Source organism: Pantherophis guttatus, chromosome 8 (assembly GCF_059756535.1).
Source record: "Pantherophis guttatus breed Tessera chromosome 8, ASM5975653v1, whole genome shotgun sequence".
Lineage (NCBI taxonomy): Eukaryota > Metazoa > Chordata > Lepidosauria > Squamata > Colubridae > Pantherophis > Pantherophis guttatus.
This window is the reverse complement of record NC_142070.1, coordinates 38,779,049-38,804,629: the sequence shown is the minus strand read 5'-3', so window position 1 is coordinate 38,804,629 and position 25,581 is coordinate 38,779,049. Positions and strand designations below refer to the sequence as shown.

The 25,581-nt window shown below is 35.1% G+C and overlaps 2 protein-coding genes and 1 long non-coding RNA gene across 5 annotated transcripts in view; 2 read left to right on the top strand and 1 right to left on the bottom strand.

Annotated features, from left to right (window-relative positions):
* LOC148112594 (uncharacterized) overlaps positions 1–13,146 on the top strand; it is a 30,956-nt gene extending 17,810 nt beyond the window's left edge. The window contains exons 3-4 of one of the 3 annotated variants that reach the window (XM_087874600.1): positions 3,929–4,070; positions 12,984–13,146. In XM_087874600.1, the coding sequence (XP_087730726.1) occupies positions 3,929–4,070; positions 12,984–13,008 (167 nt within the window). In that variant the 3' untranslated portion in view covers positions 13,009–13,146. Of the gene's footprint in view, positions 1–3,928; positions 4,071–7,730; positions 7,856–9,043; positions 11,227–12,983 lie in introns of those variants that run through there. The other 2 variants (XM_087874599.1, XM_087874601.1) reach the window with 2 other exon arrangements.
* Positions 1–25,581, bottom strand: part of TRPC3 (transient receptor potential cation channel subfamily C member 3) — a 45,859-nt gene that overhangs the window by 13,930 nt on the left and 6,348 nt on the right. Inside the window, exons 2-4 of the mRNA XM_034442752.3 lie at positions 17,854–18,625; positions 9,017–9,202; positions 1,329–1,493 (exon numbers count right to left, since the gene is read on the bottom strand). Of these exons, the coding sequence (XP_034298643.2) occupies positions 1,329–1,493; positions 9,017–9,202; positions 17,854–18,625 (1,123 nt within the window). The remainder of the gene's footprint in view (positions 1–1,328; positions 1,494–9,016; positions 9,203–17,853; positions 18,626–25,581) is intronic.
* On the top strand, positions 19,692–20,786 carry LOC148112593 (uncharacterized). The gene is made up of 2 exons (XR_015729093.1): positions 19,692–19,830; positions 20,560–20,786. It is a non-coding gene; the product is annotated as an uncharacterized LOC148112593 (long non-coding RNA).

Sequence of the window (25,581 nt, the reverse complement as noted above, 5' to 3'; positions counted from 1 at the left end):
ACCAGGAGTGTTCCAAGTTAAAACAGCCATTTTTGTCAGCTTGGGAATCATCTGGGTAAGGAATTAAAAATTGGAATACTTCTAGCGAAATCAAAAGAACCCATTTTGATTTCAAACATTTAAAGAGGTTTTTGACCACTCCATTTTAGTTTTCTAAAACAATACATCTTAGATTAGCCCTTTAGTTAAGTCCAATGACAGATACACTGCACAAAAACCTTTTATAAGAGGGAAGTGCATAAGAAGTAAATCATGTTTTACATGTTAAAACATGTTACTGTTCCTCAGCAGGTGTGATGGGATACAGAACTAGTATAGATGGAATACAAGGTAAGGTTGTGCTCCCTAATTCATGGAATGTCAACTATGTGCTCCCTAGCCATACTACAGCCTTTCTAGTGGCATACTGCAGAAACTGTCATTGGAATATATCTATGATTCTCTCTTTATCTGCTTAGCTTTCTTTAAGCATACTGTTGGTCTGGTGGGATCTAGTGGGATTTTGCAAGCACTGCCCAAGAATTTGAGATGAAGGCATTCCCTGGTAAACCAGGAACCCATTCATACTGGGTGAATTAAGGAAATTAATATATCCTACTGGATAGGGAAAATAAAGCATTAGCAAGCATCATTTATAAGGCTTTGATATGTCTATGATCAGTTCTCTTTTCCAAATTTAAAGATACTGTAGCATCTCCGGATTGTACCAACAATGGGTCTTCCCCATGTCCCATTATTAAAGGAGCTTTCTTTTCCCCCTTTTCCAGTGAAAAAAATAGGCATAGTTATTTGTCTGGCAAATATGAATGGACAAAGTCCCAGAATATCTTAGAACTAGCCAAGTTTCAACTCAAGTTTGCTCAGAAGTAAAATTCTATCAATAAGTCTAAGTTCAAACAGAACAAGTTTGTGTGTACATGGTGTGCCACCTTTTTATTATTACTAAAAATAATGCCAGGTTGCTTTCATCCTTTATGAACAAATGTGCTGCTAAGGTAAATACAGTGTGACTCATTGCCTTTAGCTCTGAGGAAGATGGAAGAGATTTCTATCCATGTGTAGAAACATAAATATAAATAAGCCTATATATATTCCAGAATCATCTGTGAACAGAATAATGATAAGGTAAGGAAAGTAACTTATTCTGTTCACTATATTAAGTGAAAGAAATCAATAATAAATATCATGATGGTTTCTACTGTACAAAACAGTAATTTGGTAATCAGAATAGTTACATTCTTTTTAAAGAGAAGCGTTCATACAAAAGCATTTTCCCTAGAGTTAATTTAAATGTAAGGAAAAAATATAAGGGGGAAAAAACTCTGTACCCTGCTACATGGTGCAATCCAGTATCCTGTGGCAAGAAATGGAAGGCCCAGTGCAACAACCAGCACAACTAGACACTTGATAGCTATGGTCTGTTCCCGTAATCCTGAAAGGTTTTCATACCAGATGGTCAACAGCTGTTGCTGACAGTTAGGATGGGCTACAAACTGTGGGAAAACAGAAGAAAAATCAAGTTACACAGCACTATAATTAGTGTTTTGCATCACTGCAAATTTCTTTAAAATACAAGTAGTTCTTGACTTATGATCACAACTGAGCCAAAATTTCTGCTGCTAAGCGAGACAGTTAAGTGAATTTTATCCTATTTTACGACCTTTCTTGGCACAGTTAAGACAATCACTGCAGTTGTTAAGTTAGTAACACGGTTGTTAAGTGAATCTCAGTTGCCCATTGACTTTGTCAGAAGGTCACAAAGGGTAATCACATGACCCCAGCAATGGTGGGTTTCAAAAATGTTTACTATCGGTTCTGTGGGTGTGGCTTGGTGGGTGTGGCATGGCTTGGTGGGCATGGCAGGGGAAGGATACTATAATATCTCCATTCCCACCCCAATCCATGGGAACGTTACTGCAAAATCCCCATTTCCTCCCGATCAGCTGGGACTTGGGAGGCAGAGAATAGATGAGGGTGGGGCCAGTCAGAATTTTTACTACCGGTTCTCCGAACTATTCAAATTTCTGCTACCGGTTCTCCAGAACTGGTCAGAACCTGCTGAAACCCACCTCTGGACCCCAGGACACCACAACTGTCATAAATATGAGTCAATTGACAAGTGTCTGAATGTTGATCACATGACCATGGGGATGTTGCAATGATCATAAATGGTCATAAGTCACTTTTTAGTAACTTTGAACTGTTGTAAATCGAGAACTACCTGGTACAGATAATCCACACACTTTTTAGGGAGGTTTGGCTTTGTTTTATGATTGTATTTATTGCTTTATCAACTCTAAGCTGCTCAGAGATGGTTTTAAGATAGGCAGGGAGGGAGAGGGAAAGGAAGAGAGATTTTACCTTTGACCAAACAAAAAAAGTAGCTGATCAAATCAATGGCAGCAGATTTTTAAACTTTCATACCGCATCCAAATCAGAAGCAGCCAAGGGATGAAATGCTACCGGTTCGCTCTGGTTCAGGCAAACCAGTAGTGATATAAACTACCGGTTCAAGTGAACTGGCAGTAAAAAAGAGCTACTGGTTTGGTCAAACCGGTAGTTAGCTATCATTTCGGTGGAACCGGTAGTTTAAAAAAGCTACGATCCGAGAATCACCTGTGCTGCACGGTTTAGCTTTGCTAGAAAGCAGGATTTCCTGCTTTCTAGCGGAGCTAAACTGCGCACCACAGCTGATCCCCCCCCCTCGCTGTTCTACTTACCTTCCCAAGCCTCCTTTTGGGACGTACTGGGTGCGCATGCACACAGTACGGGGCCTAGACACTTGATTAACACAAAAACAAAGGAACACGTTGTTACTAAACAAGTAAAAGTATTCTAAGTTTTAAAGTTCTACTTTCATAAATCAAAGCTCTAGCGCAAGATATAAAGTGTTGTACCAATGAAAGGGTTTGTTTCAAATTCTGTAGCTGGGTAAGAGAATACATATTTTGAATGTAGAAAATTCTAGCACAGCTGTCCACAGTATAGTGCTATCTAGGCAGATTTCTGTGCTGGCTGGAGCATACAATCTCAGTTCAGCAAAGATAGCACTTACAGTGTAGCACAGGAGCTATTTAGGTCCATTTAAATTAACAGTCTAAAAGATAGTTTGTTCTTGCTTTCAGAATACTATACAAATTAAATGAGTCTGTTTTTAGCAAAAACATCAGAACAGAAGCAGCCTAACGAGAAAGCATTAGCTATTATAATTTTGACAGATTCATAATCCAAGTTTGACTATAACTAAAACAAAGTCCAGTAAATACAATACCTTCCATCAAACCAATAATGAAATGGCTAACAAGTTTCAGGTATTATTTTTAATTTCCATCATACTTATAACTCAAGGCATCTATAAAAATTAGAAAGATTTCAAGGTCTATGCTCTGCATATTAAGTAATGTTGACAGTGTTACTGGGAATTATGCATGACAAAAAAAGTGTGTCTTTTGATTATGTTGCCAGTACAAGTTGGTGGTTTTATAAGCTTATCAGCTTCCAAAACTATATATTAATAAATCTGCATGTTGCTACTTAAATCTAACACTGTTAGATTTAACATCTAACACTGTTCTTTGAGGAAAAATCCATTAAATTATAAGGTTCTCCAAACGGGATATTTGAAGTTATTAAAGACTTCTTACTGTATTAATTCTTATTGTTGTACCATTCTATCCTATTATTAGATATTTTATTTAGCATGTTTCAAAGTTGCCAACATCACAGTAACACTTTCTAAAAGCTCAAATGAGATTGGAGATAACGCACTAAAATATAAACAGTTGTTCTTTCTTTGGGTGCAAATGGATTTGTTATTTTGGTCATCAGTCATTATGTGACTTTTTTTCTCATATAAGGGGGAGTAATTGCATATAAATATATTAATAAAATTGGTTCATGTGCAGTAAAGAGATATATCTCAAAACAGCAGGTGAGACCTCAAACAAAATGATGCAATACAGAGTACATCTATTTAGCATTCTAGACAGCTGTGCCCTATTACTGGCTTCATCTCCTATCCATGATACTTCATTTTATGGCTGTTCTGTAAAGAATCTTCTTACAGACAGGTAAGTGTGTGTGTACATGCGTGCGTGTGTGTTTCTTTTTGCAAATGTTCAGTAGATGAGTTTCCCCAATGTCAGAAAAGAAGCACTGGTTATAGATATCTAGTCTGGTAATGAAACATCTGCAGGCAAACAACCAAGCTTAGAGAGAACCAAGGACTCCACAGACAGATGTGTGTGTTTGTGTAGATGAACATGATACCGTAAATAGATGATAGAAGATAGATAGATAGATAGATAGATAGATAGATAGATAGATAGATAGACAGAGCTTTCCATTTAATTTAGCTAACTCATGATTTCAGTTTAACTATTATGACAACTTTGATTAACAGCAACATAATACTTATAAATCAAGAACTGATTTTATAATGAAGTCAGAGATCACACCATTCCTTTTCTCAGTCTGGTGTTTTCCAGTTGTTCCAGACTACAATCCCTGATATCCACACCCAATTTACATCTACCTTTTTTAAAATGTTCAAGTAAGCAGTAAAACTCTTTGTTACCCTTATCAAGAACAGCACACACTGAAAGAAGACAATTGAATCTATTAATCTTCCACTCTCTTTCTATGGCAAAATCAATTCCGTTTCACTTACGGTATATAGCAGTTCTAAAATAAAGATAAAATTCCTTTGGGATCACTTGATTTTTTTTTTCTTTTTAATCCCTCGTACATCAGGGAGTCAACTTTTCTGAGCAGGTGGCAAACATAGCTTTTAGAGTTCCACTAACTTGTCCCAATCCCAATAATTAGGTTTAACTAGCATAAACAAAAGAAAAAAACATCTCCCTGACCTGTATTAACATGCCATGTAATATAAGCTTCAGTACAGGATATTAGCAGAAAAGACAGAAAGAAGAATCATCAATGGATTCAACCTGTCTTCTCAGAGCATTCAAACTGAATCTAAAACAAATCAGGACACTTTCTCATTTCTGACAGTGGAACTTCCTTCTTTCCTCCTGCATACCTTGTTAGTATTTTCAAGCAGCAATTATTACATTTTTTTTGCCATCTACCACCTATTCTAGGGACATCATTAGGGTTTCTGCTGTGGGTCTTTTCACAAATATGCCTTTAACTACTACCATTCAAAACCACTGTCACACATAGAAAGTCACAAGTACACACTTGTATTTCCTTCCAAAACAGCCCCAGGGTGGAAAAGAAGAGGAAGGGAGCTGGATAGCTATGAAGCAAGGGAAAGAGATAACTAGACAGGAAAGGAAGGAAAACAGTGAAACTTGGTTCAGCTACAGGTAGTCCTTAACTTACAACTACAATTGAGCCCAAAATTTCCATTGCTAAGCACAAATGTTTTTACAACACTTTTTGCCATGATTGTTAAGCAAATCACTGCAGAATCATGAGGTTGTTATCTGGTTTTCCGCCCCCACCCCCCGGCTGATTTTGCTTGTTGGAAGCCAGCAGAAATGGTGATCATGTGACCCCGGAACAATGCAATTGTCATAAATACGTAATGCCAGTTGCTAAGTGACCAAATTTTGATCACGTGATCATAGGGACACCACAATGGTTGCTACCGTGAAAAACAGTCATGTCATTTTTTTCAATGCCATTGTAACTTTGAACAGTCACTAAAATGAATGGTTGTAAGTTGAAGACTTCTTCAAATTTACTAAGATTCACTGGTAGTCTATCTTAATGAGCCTAGTTCATTAATCCATCCTTATAGTCCTATCTACAGCTATTCTCACCTCCATCAATGAGATCCTGAAAACACTGAAAGAAACTGAACCACCACAAACGTTTTCATTGAATTCCAGAAAATTGACTCATTCATTCTTATCAATTCAGATATTATTGGGAGGAAAGCTCTTTTTTTCTACTGAGAAATATTGAACAGTATTACTCAAACTTGAAAGACTCACAAGCTCATAGCATTAACTGCTCTGAGGCATTTTTTTTCTTAAGGGTAATATTAAAGCATCACATTTAACAGCATACTTTCTATATAGTGACTTCACTGGATTATGAACGTGCACATAATGCAGTTTAAAAGATTCTCAAGTATTACAAAAACAGGACTTTAGTAATAAAATATGAGGACCAAAAAAGGCTGCCTGCTAATTTGTGCCTGAAGAACATATATTTATTTTTTTATGGGAAAGACAATGCACATTTATACTGTATCTTTCAATGTTTATGTTATAGACCATCTCATTGTTAGCTTTGGAAGCCATATTAACGCCGGAAGCTTCCACCCTGCCACCTTCTTGCGCTTGGGAAAGTAGGAGGGGGATTTAGTAGAAGGATAGTAGTTAGATATAATAGCATTCTTTTTGGTCAAGATCAGTGGTAGGATTCAAATAATTTAACAACTGGTTCTCTGCCCTAATGATTTCTTCCAACAACCAGTTCACCAAACTGCTCAGAAAGTTAACAACCGGTTCTCCCAAAGTGGTGCGAACTGGCTGAATCCCACCACTGGTCAAGATCATGGTGTTCCTGAATCTGGAAGAGGAGTGGTTGAAGTGGTGGCTCAAGTTGGGATGGATGGTGATTGGGCCATGTGATGGACTGAGGGGTGCAGGGGATTTTGATTTTCTGAGGAAAACTCAGAACTGTCAGATTCGGGTTTTCCCAGATTTGCCAGTATACCTACTCTAATAAATGGGAACTTGGTAGTACAGTGGTCTAAAGCACCCTGTTATTAAGACCAGCTGTCTGCAATTACTGCAGTTTCGAATCTCGCCAGGCTCAAGGTTGACTCAGCCTTCCATCCTTTCTAAGGTAGGTAAATTGAGGACCCAGTTGTGGGGGCAATAAGCTGACTTTGTATAAATATACAAAAGGATGAAGGCTATTGCTTAGCGCACTGTAAGCCGCCCTGAGTCTCCAGAGAAGGGCGGCATATAAATCAAATTAAAAAAAAAAACTTTGAGAAGATGTCTGTCCCAGAGTTTTTAATTGGAGTTGGGGTTTTCCAGAATGCTGACACTCAAATTATCTTACTGCTGCCTAAACTCTTAATTTTACCCTATTTTGCCAAATGCAAACCATTCAGAAATGATCAGCATTTTTCCAGGGAGTTCCAAGCCAGCAATAGGAAGTCATTGAGTACACCATTAAACTTAGCTTCCTATAGATCATTTGTACTCTAAACATATGACCGGAAAGAAACAGAATAGGATGAGGTGAAAAAAATACGCTTAGTCAAAGAATCAGAGGTGTTCCATTAGCACACTTCCTCTCAAAATAGAAAGTCCTTGAACATCACATATATAATCAAGAATTTAAAAATGCATCAAATGTAGTTTTAACAATGGTTGAGACTAAGGATATTATCCACATCATTTAATCAGAGTTGGGCATCTCAGAAAGCTCTCTTTAACAAGTGATTGGCTTTAACACATTGAGATTTATATCAGAAGCCATGAAAAAGCATGCAGTCTCTGAGAATATACTGTAATGATGAATGCAGACCCATTCAAGTAAAAATAAATCTAGATGTCGTTGTAGTTTTATCCTGTAATCATCTGCCAGTAGAGTATCAGGAGTGATGACCCAAGGTAATCTTCCATCAATAATGTGATCCAGAAAGCATTGGCACTTAATTTTTTTTAAATAGTTGTTCTTTTTTTAAAAATAGAAACCTACCCTTAGCAAGGATTTGTTTCTCAATTTTCATCTAGAAATATTCCATACATCTCATCATAACAGATACAAATACAAGATGATCTACACCATCATTTCACTCCTGAATTTTTTTCTGGAAGTAAATTGGAAATAATAATGCTACATTTTGGTATGGGCATGATGCAGCATTCCAATCTGAAAACAGTAGCACAATACTTGCTACAACAGTATTGGGCATTTTTCAAGACAAGTACCATTTTGGATATAACAATAGTATTATTATTATATGATATATAGTTAAATTTAAGCATAGTTTACACAGACAAAATGTCAGCTCAATATAAGCAAATGCATGCATGTGCATATATGTATGGGTGTATTTGTATATTATTATTTGGGATTATATTTTATCTATATTTTATTATGTATTTTTATTGACTGAGTATTGATGATGAATGCTGTCCTGATCATTTGTTACTGTGTGATGAATAAATAGATACAGATATGAAAAATAAATAATGAATAAAACTGTAAGATCCTTGTAGTGAAAAGATTTAAAGAAACTTCCTCATTGCTAAGAATTTACATTAATGATTCCACAGTTAATAATCCTAGAAAGGAAGCAGGAGGAGGAAAGAAAAGAAGGGTGGTGAAGATAAAAAGCTACAAGCTTGGTCTTCTCCAATTTCAGTTTAAGGCAGCAAGAATATTCCAATCTGAATATCCCAATAAAATATTTGGAAAGCAAAAAATAAATTAGACAACCCAGAGACATATTACGCAAAGTGAACCAAAGTGTAAAACCAAACCCAGAGAAATATGAAGTATATAGGGAAAAATTGAGGGTGAATAGCCATTTACCCATCTTATCTGTTGCCTTTGGCACTTGTATTATTCTGACATCTAAGCCCTCTGCATTTAAATGGAATAGAAATACACAGTATGTACAAATCATTGCCTGTATCACATGCAAATATTTACATCTGAATTAAATGGCAATGGAATTAAAAGCAAAATAAGAATACAGCATCCTCTTATTTATTAAAAAAATACAAATCCTGTTATTTATCCTAAAAGTAGAAACACAACATGGTTGTTTCTTATCTTTAAAGGTTTTAATAGCCAAAAACAGACATACAGAGCAGTATTAATTGGATTATGTATGAAAGTGCTATCATCTTTTAAAAGGCCAATGTCACTCCTATCTTTGACATCAGTTTAGCAGCATATTATTCCAACAGAGGACAAAGATAAAATTGTCACTAAAATGTTTAAGGTTATTAATGCATGCAGGTTTATGACAGAGTCCACTAGATACATTGTTTGAAATATAATTCTTTACCTTTTTGACTTCGTATTTAATTGCCAGTTTGACACGACTCAGTGAAGCTCTGTGCCTCTGAATTTCAACTGGCTCTGCTTCCAAATCTCCATTTAGAATGGCTTCTACCTCTTCAGAATCCCGACAGAGATCAAGGACACCAACAACAAAGTCTTTGCATTGCATAGACAACTTACGGTAATCATTCTAGAAGACAGAAATATAACAGCTTCTGAGCCCTTAAGTCACATACAAGCATTGCCCTAAATAATTTAATGGTTATCTATCTTCCTAACTTCCTAATTTATTTTCATAAATTAGATTATATGTTTATAAACGATACCATGCCTGCCTTTTTCGTGTTATTTAAATGATATTTTACAGTGCAGAGAAATGCATATACATATGAGATATAATTAAGAAAAACATCTACAGGTAAAATAAATTATTTGTTAGTGGAAAAACTTCAATAATTGCAAAAGAATGATGTTTCAGTAGGTGTGAGAGATTATGGCACATACAGTGATGGAAGTTTTTTTGGAAAGATAAACATGGCTTCAGCCCTGCAAGGATTTTTAGCTTAGAAGTTTATACTGTAGACCAAATATTAAGGAAAGCAAGAGAGACATGACAGGCTCAACATGTCCATTGTAAAGCATTTACATTAAATGATGAATCACTATATTTGATAACCAGGTAAAGGTTCTTAATAGCACCTTACAGCATATTGTAGAAATACACTCTAATAAATTCAACTGTACCATAGTCATGTGTTAAAAGATTATTATGGGACTGGAGGATAAAACATATGAAGAACAGTTGCAGGAACTGGGTATGCCTAGTGAAAAGAAGTAAAGGCTATATGATAGCAGTATTCAAATATCTAAGAGACTGCCACAAAGAAGAGGGGATCAACCTGTTCTCCAAAACACCAGATGGCAGGACAAGAAGCAATGAATGAAACTATCAAGGAGAGAATCAACCTAGAACTAAGGAAAACTTTCCTCACAGTTAAAACAATCAGTGGAACAGTTTGCCTCCAGAGGTTTTGGGTGTTCCAATACTGAAGGTTTTTAAGAAGAGATTGGACAGCCATCTGTCTGAAATGGTATTGGGCTTCCTGCTTGAGCAGGGAGTTGGACTTGAAGACCTCCAAGGGCCCTTCCAATCCTGTTATTCTGATAAGTAGGAAAGCCATGACTTTGACAATGTACAGTATATCTTTGTGTTGTGTTTCTGCACTTTAAAACTTTAAGCTGGTTAAAGGTAAAGGTTTCCCTTTCCAGTTGTGTCTGACTCTAGGAAGTAGTGCTCATCTCCATTTCTTAACAGAGAGTGCCAGCATTATGGAAAGACATTTCCATGGTCATGTGGCCAGCATTACTATAAGCTGAGGCACATGAAATGCCGTTACCTTTCTACCAAAGTGGTATCTATTTATCTACTTGCATTTTCATGCTTTCAAACTGCTAGATGGGCAGGAGATGGGACAAGTAACAGGAGCTCACCCCATCGAGAGCACTCGGGTCTCAAACCCAGGCTGTCAGTTTTCCAGCGGACAAGCTCAGTGTGTTTAACTGCTGAGCCATCGCATCACTATAAACTTGGTTACAGAATAGCAAGTGGTACTGTCTATAGAAGGTTGAAGATTAAGAAATTAGTACCACCCCTCCTCCAAAAAGATTAAAATGTGTGCAGATTATATCCAGATCAGTTCAAAATGTCCAGTACAACTTTATGTTCAACAATTGTTTCACTTTAAGCACCCTTTTGTGCTTTAGTTATATTCCCTAATATTACCTCATACACTTGGCAAGAGGAGAAACCTGGCAATGAATCAGCTTGTAAACTCATCTCAGACTAAAGTGCTGTGGTCAGCTCCACGTAGCCTTATTTGTCATAAGTTATAAAGCTCTAAATGATGGATTGCAGGAACTGAATCTTTAAGGAAAACTCACGGCTGTCAGGTCTGGTGTAATTTTTGGATCCCACCCCCCATTTGTTCCTTATCTGCAGCATTCTATAATATTTGACCCGATGAAGGGTTTGGTAAAACTCAAGAGTTTACACTTTTGTTTCATTTTGGGTGATGTTAAAGATATTGCCCAAATGTACATTTTAAATCTTTTTATAACTTACAGTCACTCTGGCTTATTATGAGAAGTTAAGGCTAAAGGAAAGTTCATTTTCACAAACGTTGCATGAAGTTACAGAAATAAAATGGATAAATATCAATAGCGCTTAGACTTATATACTGCTTCATAGTGCTTTACAGCCCTCTCTAAGTGGTTTACAGAGTCAGCATATTGCTCCCAACAATCTTGGTACTCATTTTACCGAGCTTGGAAGGATGGAAGGCTGAGTCAACCTTGAGCTGGTCAGGATCAAAGGAATCAAACTCCTGGCAATGTGAGCAGAGTTAGTCTGCAACACTGCATTTTAACCACTGTGCCACCACGGTTTTTCATTTTCTAAATGAAGTAAATGAAAGCTCCCAAAGCAGTGTTGGATAGAGAGAACATCCACTTGATGGCTACTTCGAAGATACAGCCGGTTCAGAATGCAGTAAGGCAAGTACTTGTAGGCATGCCTCAGTATGCCAATGTGACACCTTTACTTAGCTAGTTGACTGGTTACCAATTGTCTTCCAGGTGTGATTCAAGGTGCTGATTCTCAGTTATAAAGGCTTTCATTGATTACAACAATGGATATTCATAGGACCATTTTTCTCCAATCATTTCTTCCCATTCTGTAAGATAGGTTGACATGATTCAGTCTCAATAAAAATCTTATGGGACCCCAAAGGCATGTCTTCTCTGTTGTCATTCTTGCACTCTGGATAGCATTCTTGGAAATCCCTATAGTTCCAGCCATGTTCTTTATGATAGCTTTAAAAACCTGGTTTTTATAGCAGGTCTAGGCCAGGTCACTTATAAATTTTAATTTTTTAAAAATGTGTCTGAAATATTGATTTTATGCTTAGGGTCTCCTTGAATTACTTGCTGTCAGGCAGCCTTATAAAATGGAAAAAATAATGAATGATTATGTGCTAGGCTTAGCAACAGCAGTACATTTTATTTCCAACAAAACAAATGATTTTTCTTTAACATTTCTCCTTAATATTCCTTAATTCCTCAATTTTTTAAAAATATTTAAATCATAAAGGCCTGTTCTCAATGACACTTATATTATTTAACGAATATAGCCTGCAGCTTTCCTTTTAATGTATAATCATAAAATTATCTGTAGCTTTTTTAGATTAAAGAATTTAATCTGTCTGTCTTCAAATGAGTTTTAATCTTTTAAAAATATTTTCATCTTAGTAACCTAATTTAAGGTGCTATATTAAATCTTGCATTTCTTAATATTTTTCACTTCTCACTCTGAATCCAAGCTTTTAAATGGCAGAAAAATACTGCAATTCCATGTACTGTTTCTAAAAAGTTAATAGCACCAAAATAATTTGGACTTGTTTCCAAGAAAGTAGAATTTGAAAAAATAAAATAAAATGAAGTCATAAATATTAGCTTCTTCATTTTATTTCAATCACATCCAGAATCTTTCAACATCTCTGAATCCTGCAGCATTTCGTTCTGAACATGCCCTAAAAGCCTAAACACTGCTTAAATTATTTTTAAAATATATCTGCAAAATCCAGATCCCATTCAAATCAGGAGTGAATTTCATTATAGCTGCTACTGGACTGTAATCCCCCTACATATTGCTCTAATTGGCAGGGGGAGAGAAACAGAACAATACAGCAGTCACCTCTGTACTTAATGTTTAATGATGCTTTTTATTGAAATTTCAACTAATAATCTTAGAATTTTAATGCTATATTGCCATTCGTGTTTTAACTGTGATTTATCTGTACATTGCAGTGGGTATTTACAAACTATAACCTAGTTAGAGGTTTATAAGCCACTATAGTTGGGTTTATATATTGCATTAAGACATACAATAATGTAATTGCTTATTTTTGATATAGGATGCTGTCTAAGCCCACCCACTGAATAAGGAAAACATTTTCACAATGTTGAAACAAAAAGGAATTTCCACCCCAGCACTGAAATTATGAGGATGTCTCTTTCAGTACAGCCCACAGATGAATGCCAAATAGATTGAGATAATAAAAATACATGGAAAAGGAATGGTGTTTTTGTACATGCTGAAAAGCTGAGCTGAACCTGGCTCTCCAGTACATATGGGAAAGTTCTAATAATAGCCACAGCAGTAAATAAGAATGTAGGAGATCTGAAGCAGTTGAAATGACAATTAAGTATGATCTTACAGTTCTGCCTACTTACATACATGTCATTATATCTAAAGTGGTACAAAGGTTTCCTTACACCATAGCTGCTAAATCAAAGCCACTTGATTTAAACTGCCCAGAAATTACTATGCTACAATAAAGATGCCAGAATGTATAACATATTACCATAAATTCTATACATACCTTGCTATGTTCCACAACAGGAGCCTAGTATCAACTCTCAATCAAGCAATTACATAAAGCAAGGATCTTTGTAAAATGGCTAATACATTTTAAAATTACTTTGCAAATAATATACTGAGAAGGCTCACCTACAAGGCTTATAGAAATTTAGAGTTGGTTGGTTAAATTGCTATCAACAGTGACAATTTATTTCTAACTGTTATGTTATCATGTTCCTATAGCAATGGATCTAGAAACTGAGACCAACAACTTCTCCTTCACTTAGAAAATGGTTTGAAAGCGGCTTCAAAGGGCCTGCCACTGAGTTGGATCTGCTTTAACTAAAATGTATAACAGGTCAACAAAAAGCCATTGCATCAGACTTGGGCATTTTATGGCACACAGGAAAGCTGTATTTACCCTAGCAAGAGAAAGAGAACACAGGAAGAAATTGTAATGCTCTGCCACTGACATGCCTGTTTTTTTTTATTTTCTCCAGCAAAAGGCTTCAACTCAGCCAAGAGCCTTATTTTATTTATTTAGTTTGTATAATTTATACAGCCATCTCATACAGCTTACTTGGGCTCTGGGCAGCTTACAAGATTGAAAATAAACTTTCTATGTCAGTTAGCATCTGCAGTATATGAAACTGCTGTTGCTTTAAAGTCATTGTAGTTTTAAAAAATAGCCTTGCTAAGCACAATATATAGGGTGAGAAAGGAATGATAAAAGCCAATTAAAATGTACAGTTAATTAGTACAAGAGTATGAAGCAAATTAAATTCTCCCCATCCCTAATTGATTCTGCTTCTTAATCAGAGTTCTGTCAGTAATTGCTCTTTTCTATAGCTCTCGTAAATTTAAGATCTAATAATCACAAGAAATACCCTAGTGGACAGTTACTGCTATGCTTGAGTTTTGTACAGTAAGAACAACTTGAAGGTTAGTATATCAACAGAAGATGAAAACTTACTAAGGCTTTGTAAATATAATTAGCTGCACTCGGCTGAACATTTTCTGGATTCAAATATGACATTTCTATATCACAGTCTGTGAATAAATAATTACTGCATTCATATATCAATCTAAGCATTACTTTAAACTAAGGCTTGTTCATTCAGCTAAAATAGTTGGATTCACTATCCATTCATGTCAAACCAGAATGGCCAGGTTCACATATTACAAACAAACCATATTATGCCTGTTTGAATCCATTTTTTAAATTTATTTTAAAAGAAATAGCATATTTCTTCTAAAAAAAATTTTTGTTTAATTTCATAATTTATCCATTTTTATTTCTTCAACTGAGGAAAACCTGCTTTATTTGAACTGCAGTACCAGATCATGGGTTTGTCAAAAATAGATCATGACAAACAATTCTTATCTCTTGACAAAATTAATGACCAGATAAATGCTGTGGACATACTGGTAGTATACTTGTATTTCAATAAGGCATTTGACAAAGTAAACCACAGCCTATTTCTAGATATGAGGGATATGCAGCATCACCACCAGCTGGATTTGTAACTGGCTGACAAACCACACTCAACATGTAACCCCTAATGGAGCTACATCTACATGGAGGGAAGTGTGCATTGGGGGTACCCCAAGATTCTCTCTTAGGCCCAGTACTCTTCAAAATCTTCATTAATGAATTAGAAGAGGGAATAGAGGGAAACTCATCAAATTTGCAGACAACACCAAGCTGGCAGGAATAGCCAACACTCTAGAAGATAGGCTCAAGATCCAGAAGGATCGCAACAGAGTTGAACATTGAGCCTAACAAAATGAAATGCAATGCTGAGAAAAATAAGATATTAAATTGAGGCAAGAAAAACCAAATGCGTAGGTATAGAATAGGTAGCTTTTGGGGTGACTTTAGCACACTGCTGACTCAATAGCAGTAACTGCAAGAGGGATCTAGGAGTATTACTGGACAATCACTTAAACATAAACCAGCAATGTGCTACAATGCCAAAAAAAATGAATTAATAGAGGGATATAATCAAAATCACATGAAGTGTTAGTACCAGTTCATAATGCCTTGGGAAGACCACACTTGGAATACTGCATCCAATTATGGTTGCCACAATATAAAAAAAGATGTTGAGACTCTAGAAAGAATGCAGAGAAGAGCAACGAAGATATTAGGGATTTGGAAGCTGAAACATATGAAGAACAGTTGCAGGAATTGGGTATGTCTAGTCTAGTGAAAAGAAGGTCTAGAGGTGACATGATAGCAATGTTCCAATATTTGAGGGGCTGCCACAAAAAAGCCCCTGAAGGCAGGACAAAAAGCAATGAATGGGAAACTATCAAGGAGAGAAGCGAACAAGAACTAAGAAATTTCCTGACAGTGAGCACAATCATAGCTATGTCTCTTTTTCACATGCAGCACAATGAATATTCAAAAGGGCAAGGTCTTCGTCTTTGAGCCCTTGACTCCCTTTCTCAACTAAGTTTTAGGTTTTTAGGTTTCAGGTTTTTAGCACTTCCTTCCAAAACTATTCTTGTAATTCTAACTATTGTCAGATTATACAGTATCTAGACACATAAATTATCTAACAGGGAAGGCAGTTCCAAATTACATACACACAATAATGGATCACCTTAGCACAATATATATAATAAGAAAAACTGCAAAGCTGCTATAAACTGACAACGCTCACCATATTGCAGAAAGGTCATCCATATATACCTATTGTTCTATGAGAGTATAATATAAATCATATACAATCATACAAATCATACAAATTTTTAATCATACATAACGAAATGATTAAACATCAAACTATTTAATCTGAATATAACAGTAGTCATAGAAAATATCAGATTTGCAAATAGGTCAAGTTTTAATTTCACAGCATTTGCTCCACATAATGTCTTTGAAACTGAACTGAACTGCATAATATGGCTGGACTCTGATTTATTAATTTCTATGTTTTAAGGCAGTCCAATAAACATATGCCATGACCACCAATTTTTGCTCCTGCATCATCCCACAAATACATACTCATACACAAATCAACATGTATTTTCTTCACAGTTCTCTAGGCTTGGAACAGTTTCACACATTAATGTGTCTTATATTAATAATTTAAGGGAAAGTTAATTTAAAAAGTGTAATCTAACACTGACCCGGAAAGACCCCAGTGAAATGTTTGTTACAGTTGGAAAGATGTGTCATTTGTTATAACTAATTTTGTTCACAATCTGTCTCTTCTGACCCATTTTTTTGTTTTTCAGTAAATAAAGATTTTCAGGGGGTAGAATTCTTATTTTATATACTAGTAGATAGGGAATCTGAACAAAAACTTATAAAAAAGGAGCCAAATAAACAATGAAGGAAAACAAATCCAGAAAAATAGTATAGTCAGCATTTTGTGATATTAAAATATATAGACATGGGGAGGGAATGAAAAGTAGAACAATTATACAAATTTTAATAGAATCATAGAACTGTAATATATTTCTATCATACCAGTGACCATAATATTATTGAGATGGGAAAATGATAAAGGCATTCAGAATTCTTATTATATAAACCACAATGTTCAAAAGCTTGGAATGGGCATAAGAAAACTCATTTATTTGCTGGATTTGCATAATAGAGCTCAACGCAATTAACAAAGCATTTCCTCTTATTTCCCTTACAACAACTAACTTGCAATGTAGATTGGACTGGACTAAAGTCACCCAGGGGCTTTTATGCTTATGGGTGGATTTGAACCTGGGTCTCTTAGGTACCCAAGTCCAACATTTTAATCATTAATCATTTAGGACTTAAAATTTGGATACTCATTTGATTTTCAGAGAGCTCATTTTTCATTACTTTATTTCATACCTACCAAGCATTATTTTCATTTCAAGCAAAGCTATTTTTCAAAGGAATCTTACATCATTATAGCAGGACAAGTAGGATTAGATAAGACTTGAGTCTTGGATGTACGGCAACTGCCAGGGTCTGTACTCTTCTTTGCTTTACTAAAAAAAAAAAAAAATCTGCAACTAGCATGCTAAAAAGCAAAATACCAAACTCATCTATCCAGGTTAAAAATAATGCTTTTTTCCCTGCATGTACCTCAAGGGCATTCTTAGAAAATTAGAATGTTTGGGGCTTCAGTCCATTGTCCGATTTAGAAACCTAACCACTTGCTAGGAGAAAAAAAAGTCTGGTGGAAGCACCCTAGAGTAGAATTTAACAATCAGTACAAAGCAATCATACCAACTTAAAATTTGGTAAATGGGGAGCTGTTTGATTCAGAAAGCCCAGCATAGCCCTCATTTTATACGAGTTTCTCAAAATTCCAAATATGCTTATTGACCCAAAAGAAAGTAAGGGCCTTCACTTAAAGTGCAGAAAAATAATGTAAAGTCAGAATAGTGTAAAACCAAGAAAAGAGAAAGGATGAAAAGAGACTTACCTTGAATTCTTTTTCAATATTAGCCAGTTTGGCAAGCTCATTGCTAAGTTCTAGAGCAGTGAGGACTGGATCTTCACTAGACAAGGACAGATAGGCTGGACTGGCCAACCCTTTGTATGCATTTATTCTTGATCTAGAATGACTAAAAGAATCAATCTTCTGTTTCTCAGTGCAATCATTGCACTTACAGAAATAATCATGGGGCCTCTCTATCCTTGCCCCTTTCATTAGCAGCATGTGTACCACCTCATACTTCTGACAATGAGCAGCTAAAATGATGGGTGTGATGTCTGGGGAGAAGCGGGTGCCATCTTCATCATAAGAATAAAAGTCATCGTCTTGTAGTTCCTGCTCACAGGGGCTCAGAGTCAGCCGCTTACTAGCTGCAAACCCAGGATGATTCAAGATTGCTTCCACAATCCGGATATATCCTTTGCTGATTGCAAGTAACAGAGCATCTCCAATTCGTGCCAGATTCTCCTTTTTTAACAAAAGTTCTGTCACTTCAAGATGTTCATTCCCTACAGCAAGCTGCAAGGCATTTTGGCCCATATAGTCAACACAATTCACGTTTAATGTTTTTGACTCTTCCAACATTTTGCGCACCACAGGAATGTTCCCATATTCTGCAGCATCCAGAAAACGCTCTTCTTCCGCTGTGAGGCTCGTGCCTCTGTCGTTAAACATAAAAGCTGGACCTCTGATGGCTTGCCGTCTTCCCTTTTCTCTCATCATAGTCGTTCGTCTCAAAGAAGGGCTTCCATCAATGAACCTACAGAGCAAAAACAGTCATTATGGAAATTTTTCATGGCAGCATCTCTACAGAATCTAAATCAGCTTCCCAAAACCAATTCCTTTACCCAATTATCTACTGTTCACACTTTATTTTGACAGTTGGTCACCTCTAAATAATATTTCATTGTAATGGTAATTATTTTAAGATCCTATGTAAATAAAAGATCTACCAGAAATAATTGTCCAAAAGATCTATTTACAAAGACAAACATATTCATATGTAGGATATTCATAAATGTAATTATATATATATATATATATATATATATATATATATATATATATATATATATATCGCTCTCTCCCATTAGCATATTTTCTCAAACAAGATTAAATTAGATATTTCAGGAAATCGGTGGAATTATATCCACTATGGTGGTCATAATTAGTTTATCTGTCCAGAAACATCAGTTTTATAATTCTGTCAATTAGTTTTAACATTTATATTCTGTAGTATTTTTATCTGTGTTTATAGAATTAATAGTGAATTATTTCATTTGCTTCTATTGGTTTTAGAAAATGTCTAGGCTTTTTGAATTTGCGCTTTGTAACATACTATATTAGTTGCATAAAATGTTGGTTAGTGACTGAATTACAGTTTAAAAGATTTTTTTTTAACAAATGGTATATCGTTGTTATTTGACTCCAGATAGAAAATATTTAAGAAACAAATATTAATTAAGCCTAGGTTTTCTTTTAGGTATTATGGATAAACAAATCAAAAAACAGTTTGGAACACTATTTCTTTCTTTGATGACTGCTGCATGGATTGTATATGCTAAACATTGGGGGGTGGGGGAAGGGATGTTGACTGTTGTAGAATGGATTTTAAAATTGACTAAATTAGCAGAGATGGCAAAACTAACTGCTTTATATTAGAGACAACAGATTAAACAACTTTATAAGAGACTGGAAGCTGTTTGTGGATTTTCTACATGTTAATTACAATGACAGATGGTAAAGAGAGAGATTTGAAGATTAGTGTAATGTTTGGGATAACTTGTTGACTGTTTTATTTTCTTTTACCCGTGTTTTCCCAAAAAGAAGACCCAAGCTTATTTTCTATGGGGGCCCTGAGTTAAGCTGGTGCATGGGGCAGACCCCCCCCCCCAATACCTCATGTCGGCAGCACCGCAAGCAACCAGATGGAATGGACAGGCATCCAACTGCGCAGGCGCTCAAGTAGGGCTTATTTTGGGGCTATGGCTTATATTGGATGCATGCATAAAAACATGCTAGGGCTTATTTTTGGGATAGGTCTTATTTTCGGGAAAACGGTACATATATATTGTGATTAGATGTTGGGTCAATTTGATTATTAGGCAGATTTCCACATCTGGAATATTTGTATATTTGCAAAATATAAATGGGAAAGTTTATAACTATTTGAAGACCTGTTACATAAGGAGAGAAAAACATATTAGATTTTTTTAAAATTTATTTTTCAGCATCTAGACGGGGTAACTTTCCAACTGAAATTTTTTTTAAAAGCTAAAAAATTGCATCTATCTATGGCATTTCTCTCCTTTTGCAGTTAAAACATGAAAATACAATTCTCAAACTGTCATACATTATCAAACAAAACTAACGGATTACAAAGCAGGACATTCAGTTTTCATACTGCTACAATCAAAAGATTCTTAACAGTATATAAGATAAGACATCCTGGAGTTTGAGAAGTTCCCTGAGGATGGACTCCAAGATGAATATAAAAGCTTGGGATAACAAATCTCTGATCTTGGTGACCGACTCAGATTGGATCTTGCAGTATATAAGATACTTTAAAGGACCCATGACAAATAATGTTTAAAATATCTAGGTTAAAAATAAATAATAAGAACAAAGAACATCTTTACACATTAAATTCCAATCAGTCACAAAATGGCCTCCTCTTTATTCAATTAATTACAGGACTTCTGGAGGGAATCCGGCTTCACTATCTTCCAGAAGGTCAGGAAAGTTCCACCTCATCGAGTAAGATGATACATAGCAGAAGATGACTGACTAGCCTTAGTCCTTGTCACATCACAGAAGTGATAGCCCACCACCAATTTTTCTTAGCATGGCCATACATAAAATCTTAAAATATTTTGCAATGGATGAAAGTTTTACAATAAAAGTATTTCTATTTACTCCAATTTAAAATGTAGTAGAATCCTCACAAAGGGCACAAAAAGATGTAATAGCACTCAGGCTGTTTCAAGTACGGAAAAGTTTTTCATCAAAAGAAAATATTTAATTTGCTCTCTGACAGATAATACTGCATGATGCTTGCTGCCTGAGTAATAAATCTGTTAGGTATTCCTTCTGTTCTTATGGATTGTTTATTGTTGTTGTTGTTGTTATCATTGTTATCATTCATTATTATTATTATTCAGACTCAATTCTAAACTGGCCAAAGTCTTCTTTCTAATGACTTCCAGTAGAAAGAGACTTACATTTAAATCGCACATATATAACCTTTACTGAAAGTTTAATAAAATTAACTTATGAAAACAGGAACTGTAACTCTGTTGGAAATAAATGGCAATTATCCACTATCATTACTTTTTTATGATGGTGTGAAATTTTATGTATCAAGCCAGGAGCACTTCCATTTTGTACTCCTATATCTTTCTGCATGGTTCCTTAAACAAGCATTACTGCACATCAAAGGTGGAAAACATCTTCGGCCTTGAGAAACCCTGAAAAATATAAAGGGTCTGTGACAGAGACTAGAAAGGGTTGGAATTTTAGTCCCCTCTGATGTAACGTTTCTGCTTGAGTTTTCATCTATTCTGACACATTGTGGTGTATTCACCTACATTTACTTCCTTGAAAACTGACCAAAAAAACTTTCTAATTTGGCAATTTGCCACTACGTTTTGGCAGCATAATATCCAAGCAATCTGGGGCCAAAAAAATCAAAGAAAGAACTACAGCAGCTATGTACAGACTATGGGCTGCTTATTCCAGATGCACTTCTTTATATACCCTCAAGTTTGTTTCACTGCTTCCTTCATTGTAACAAATGTTGGCTATCTAAAGAAATATACTTTTTAAAAATTAAATAATATGATCATAATATTTTACTTTTGATAAACAAACCAAACACATACCAATCTATCATATGGTACAAAATTAGATAGCATAAAAAAAAAGATTGTACTAAATTTGTAAATATTTTCATATATGGACTTTTTAAAAAAGTACATTAGTATTTGAAATGATAAATATATAAACTATGTTCTATTTTAAAGGCTAACTAATACGATTTTATTATTCTACCATATGACTGCAATCCTGAAATCATTTATTACTGATAAATAGCTGCCAAATATATTTAATAACACAATAATGCTACAATAATTAAATTGCTCTCAATTGTTGCCAATAAAACATTAAAGTAGGTTGATGCAACATGGTACCCTCCAGATATGTTGGATTATAATCTCTACCATGAGGAATTATTAATTCTGATTGAATATTGAAATCCCACATTTCTTGTGGGTACTGAACTAGGAAATATCTTCAACCACCTTTTAAAAATCCACTTTGAAGAATAATCTTATCTTATTGAATATAACTGTGAGATATTACTTTTAAATTAAATTAAATAACCCTTAAACTGACAATAAAACTAAGTCATTATATATAATTTGCCTCTGATTAACCATCAATAATAAAGAAAGGCTTAAGAAAACTTTTGCCCTCAAAGTCTTCTTGTCATTCACTATGGGACATGATGTTGGATAAAACAGCTTTGATATGAGTCAGGTTTATTCCTTTTTTATTGTTAAACCAACTATCACATCCAATAAAGGATTCGCTATCTGGTTCCTTCTCAAAGAAAACCTGATAATTTTCAATAAGAGCAAATGCTAAAAAGTGCAGCAGATCCTGCGAAGGCATTTAAATACATGGTTTGATAGTAAAGGAATGTAATTCTGGAAATGAGTTAAAGGTTTCATCATTTTAGGATGTTTATAAGAAACCTTCAACTTTGAGCTTAGTTTAGCTAAAAAGTAGATTATGAGCTTTTAAATAAATTAGCAATATTAGTCTAATGCTAGCAATGGAAATCTTTTTTGGGATTTGAGCCAGCTTTAGAATTTCCTACAGTGGAGACGATACAAGATGGATTGTACAATTCTTTTTACCAGGAACTTTCTATGCAATACCAAATCATTAGAACCCAACATTGCTATGATTGCTCTTTTATATTTGGATGAGTATCACCATAAACACAATCATCAGGAATTTAATCACCATTTAATTGGTACTGCTTTTAGTATTACGTTTTGCCATACCAGCTTCATTAGCATGTAGTACATGCTTCTAAGCACGAGCTGCAATCTAAGAAGCTTCCAAACTCCAGCCATCAATTTCCCAAGACTTTAGAATGCAAGACTAAATTAATTTGGAATAGTTCCCAGTTCTTGTTACGTTTTGTGTTTTGAAATTCAGAGCATCATAATTATGGACATTTTTATATGTTTGAAAATTTAAAATTGTCAGAAAAAGCCCCTCAATTTACCAACAACTCCAATTGCTGAGGTCACCTGTGGAACTACTGTACTATCAATTAACATTGATAGAAAAATGAAATCAAGGAAAGTTGCTACTGTCACCTGTCTTCTCCAACCCTTGATTGCCATTTCTATACATTTGCCTGGTAACCTGTTAAACAAAAATGCCTCTAAGAGAACAAGAGGAGATGTTGAGAGAAGATGAATGGTAAAAATGCAAATGAAAAACCTGGATATAATAGCTCCATTATAACGGAGCAGCAAATGCACATTCAAAATCCTTTTACTGTACAGCTGAGGCAGGAAGAGAGAAAGAGAAGAATGAAAAAATATAGCAGTTATAAACAACTCATGGCAAACTCATCGCAAGATAGAGGAATTTCCATGAACAAATCTAAACTTTTATGAAAAGGGGAAGTCAAAATTTATTGTAAATGCTGTTTAATTCAAAGATAAAAATTTAAAGCTATGTACAGGTACAGAGAGGCAGGAGATTCTTTGGGGAGGGTGGGCATACAAATATGATAGATAACTAAAAGAAAAAGAAATCTTTTCTTAAAAAAGCCTATTATCCAATGGGCTGCAAAGGTGTAGCAGAATTTTAATTCCAAAAATAATGACATCTCAAATGAAAAGAAAGCAATGATCATGAAAAGATTTTAAGTTGTGCAAACTGCCAGTAAGGAGGGGCATGTTGCTTTGTATGGAAAGAGAATAATAGAATGCCTCTAAAATGCAGTTCTGGAAGAAAACATTTGTAAGAAACAGAGCTGATTCTTTAAGGGACTATTCATACAGTAATGCAAAATAGTAAAGATAACATAAAAATCTACTAAATATTTGACTCTAATTTATTCCTGAGGACATAAAGGAATATTCTTGAGGTTTGGGGTACATCATTTTTACAACAGTACACATCAATTATGAAACAAACTTCTAACTGGTATTCATCCAGAATCCCAATATCTCTGACATAGTTCAGTACATCCTATTACATAGATTGAGAAGCAAGGATACTATCACATCTGTTGTCGTAGCAGAACTTATCAGAAGAGACAGATTTCAGAAAATGCATTTCGGTAAACAGCCTTCAAGAAACTGAAATACAAAATACAAGCCCGAAATTAGTATTTGGATGGGAATTCACCAGGATTCCTCAGGATTAAAGCCCAGACTCTTAACACTGGGAGAGGAGGATGAAGAGAAGAAAAAAGGATGACAGGTACAATTATTTTTGTATTGTCAGCAAGAAAATTATATGGACATGTCACTAGGACTTGACTATACTTGAAACAAATTTCACTATTAGTCCTCCTTCACATATAAATCATATCAGACAATCAAATAATTTCACTATGATTTTATGATTTTATTGATTAGCTGGGATTTCTGAAGCACACATGCATACACATACAGTACTTAAACCATAATCATTAGTTTTCCTAATTACTTTAAAAAACTAATAATGAATGATAGTACCTGTCATTGTTCAGTATCTATCATGGTTCAGAACATTTAAAGCAATTCACATGCCAGCTGCACTAAGTTTTAAACAATTGCTTTTCTCTTAGAATATAATTACTGCATATGGAGTTAGATTAGAATAGCTTGTCTATGATCCCACAGCCAATCAAGATTTTAATCTGCAACTTCCATTTGACAGTTGTATTTTGGAGTGCTACACTATCCCAGATCACTGCAATAATGCCTAATTCTTAAACGGGCTATGCATATTCCTTTTCTAATACTGTCATAGAAGAAATAGTTATAACATAGCACCTCTTAACATTAAAAACACAGTGTTATAGAAAAGCCGAACACCAATATATGGGTGCAAGATCTCAGAAGAGCAACTGACCTAGTTGATCTGATTTATTAGGTTCCCATAGCTGGGAATAGTGCTTCAGAGGCTAGAATCCAGCACACAATGTCACTATATCTTAGAAGTAATTGCTTTGCATAACTGCAATCACTTTGGCAAATGACAAAGAGTGTCTGTCAGCTCACACTGTGACCCATAAAACATGAAGCCTCTCTATAGTGACAAATTACAGGTATTCCCTGACTTACAACAGTTCATTTAGTAACCATTCAAAGTTACAACAGCACTGAAAAAAGTGACTTATGATTGTTTTTCACATTTACGACTGTTGCAGCATCTCAAGCTCATGTGATCAAAATTTGGACTCTTGAAAACTGGGTCATATGTTGCTGGCTGCAGTGCCCTGGGTCATGTGATCCTTTTGTGACCTTCTGACAAGCAAAGTCAATGAGTAATCCAGATTCACTTAACAACCGTGTTACTAACTTAACAACTGCAATGAGTCACTGTGGCAAGGTCGTAAAATGGAGCAAAAGTCACTTAACAAATGTCTCACTTAGCAACAGAAATTTTGGGCTCAATTGTGATTGTAAGTTAAGGACT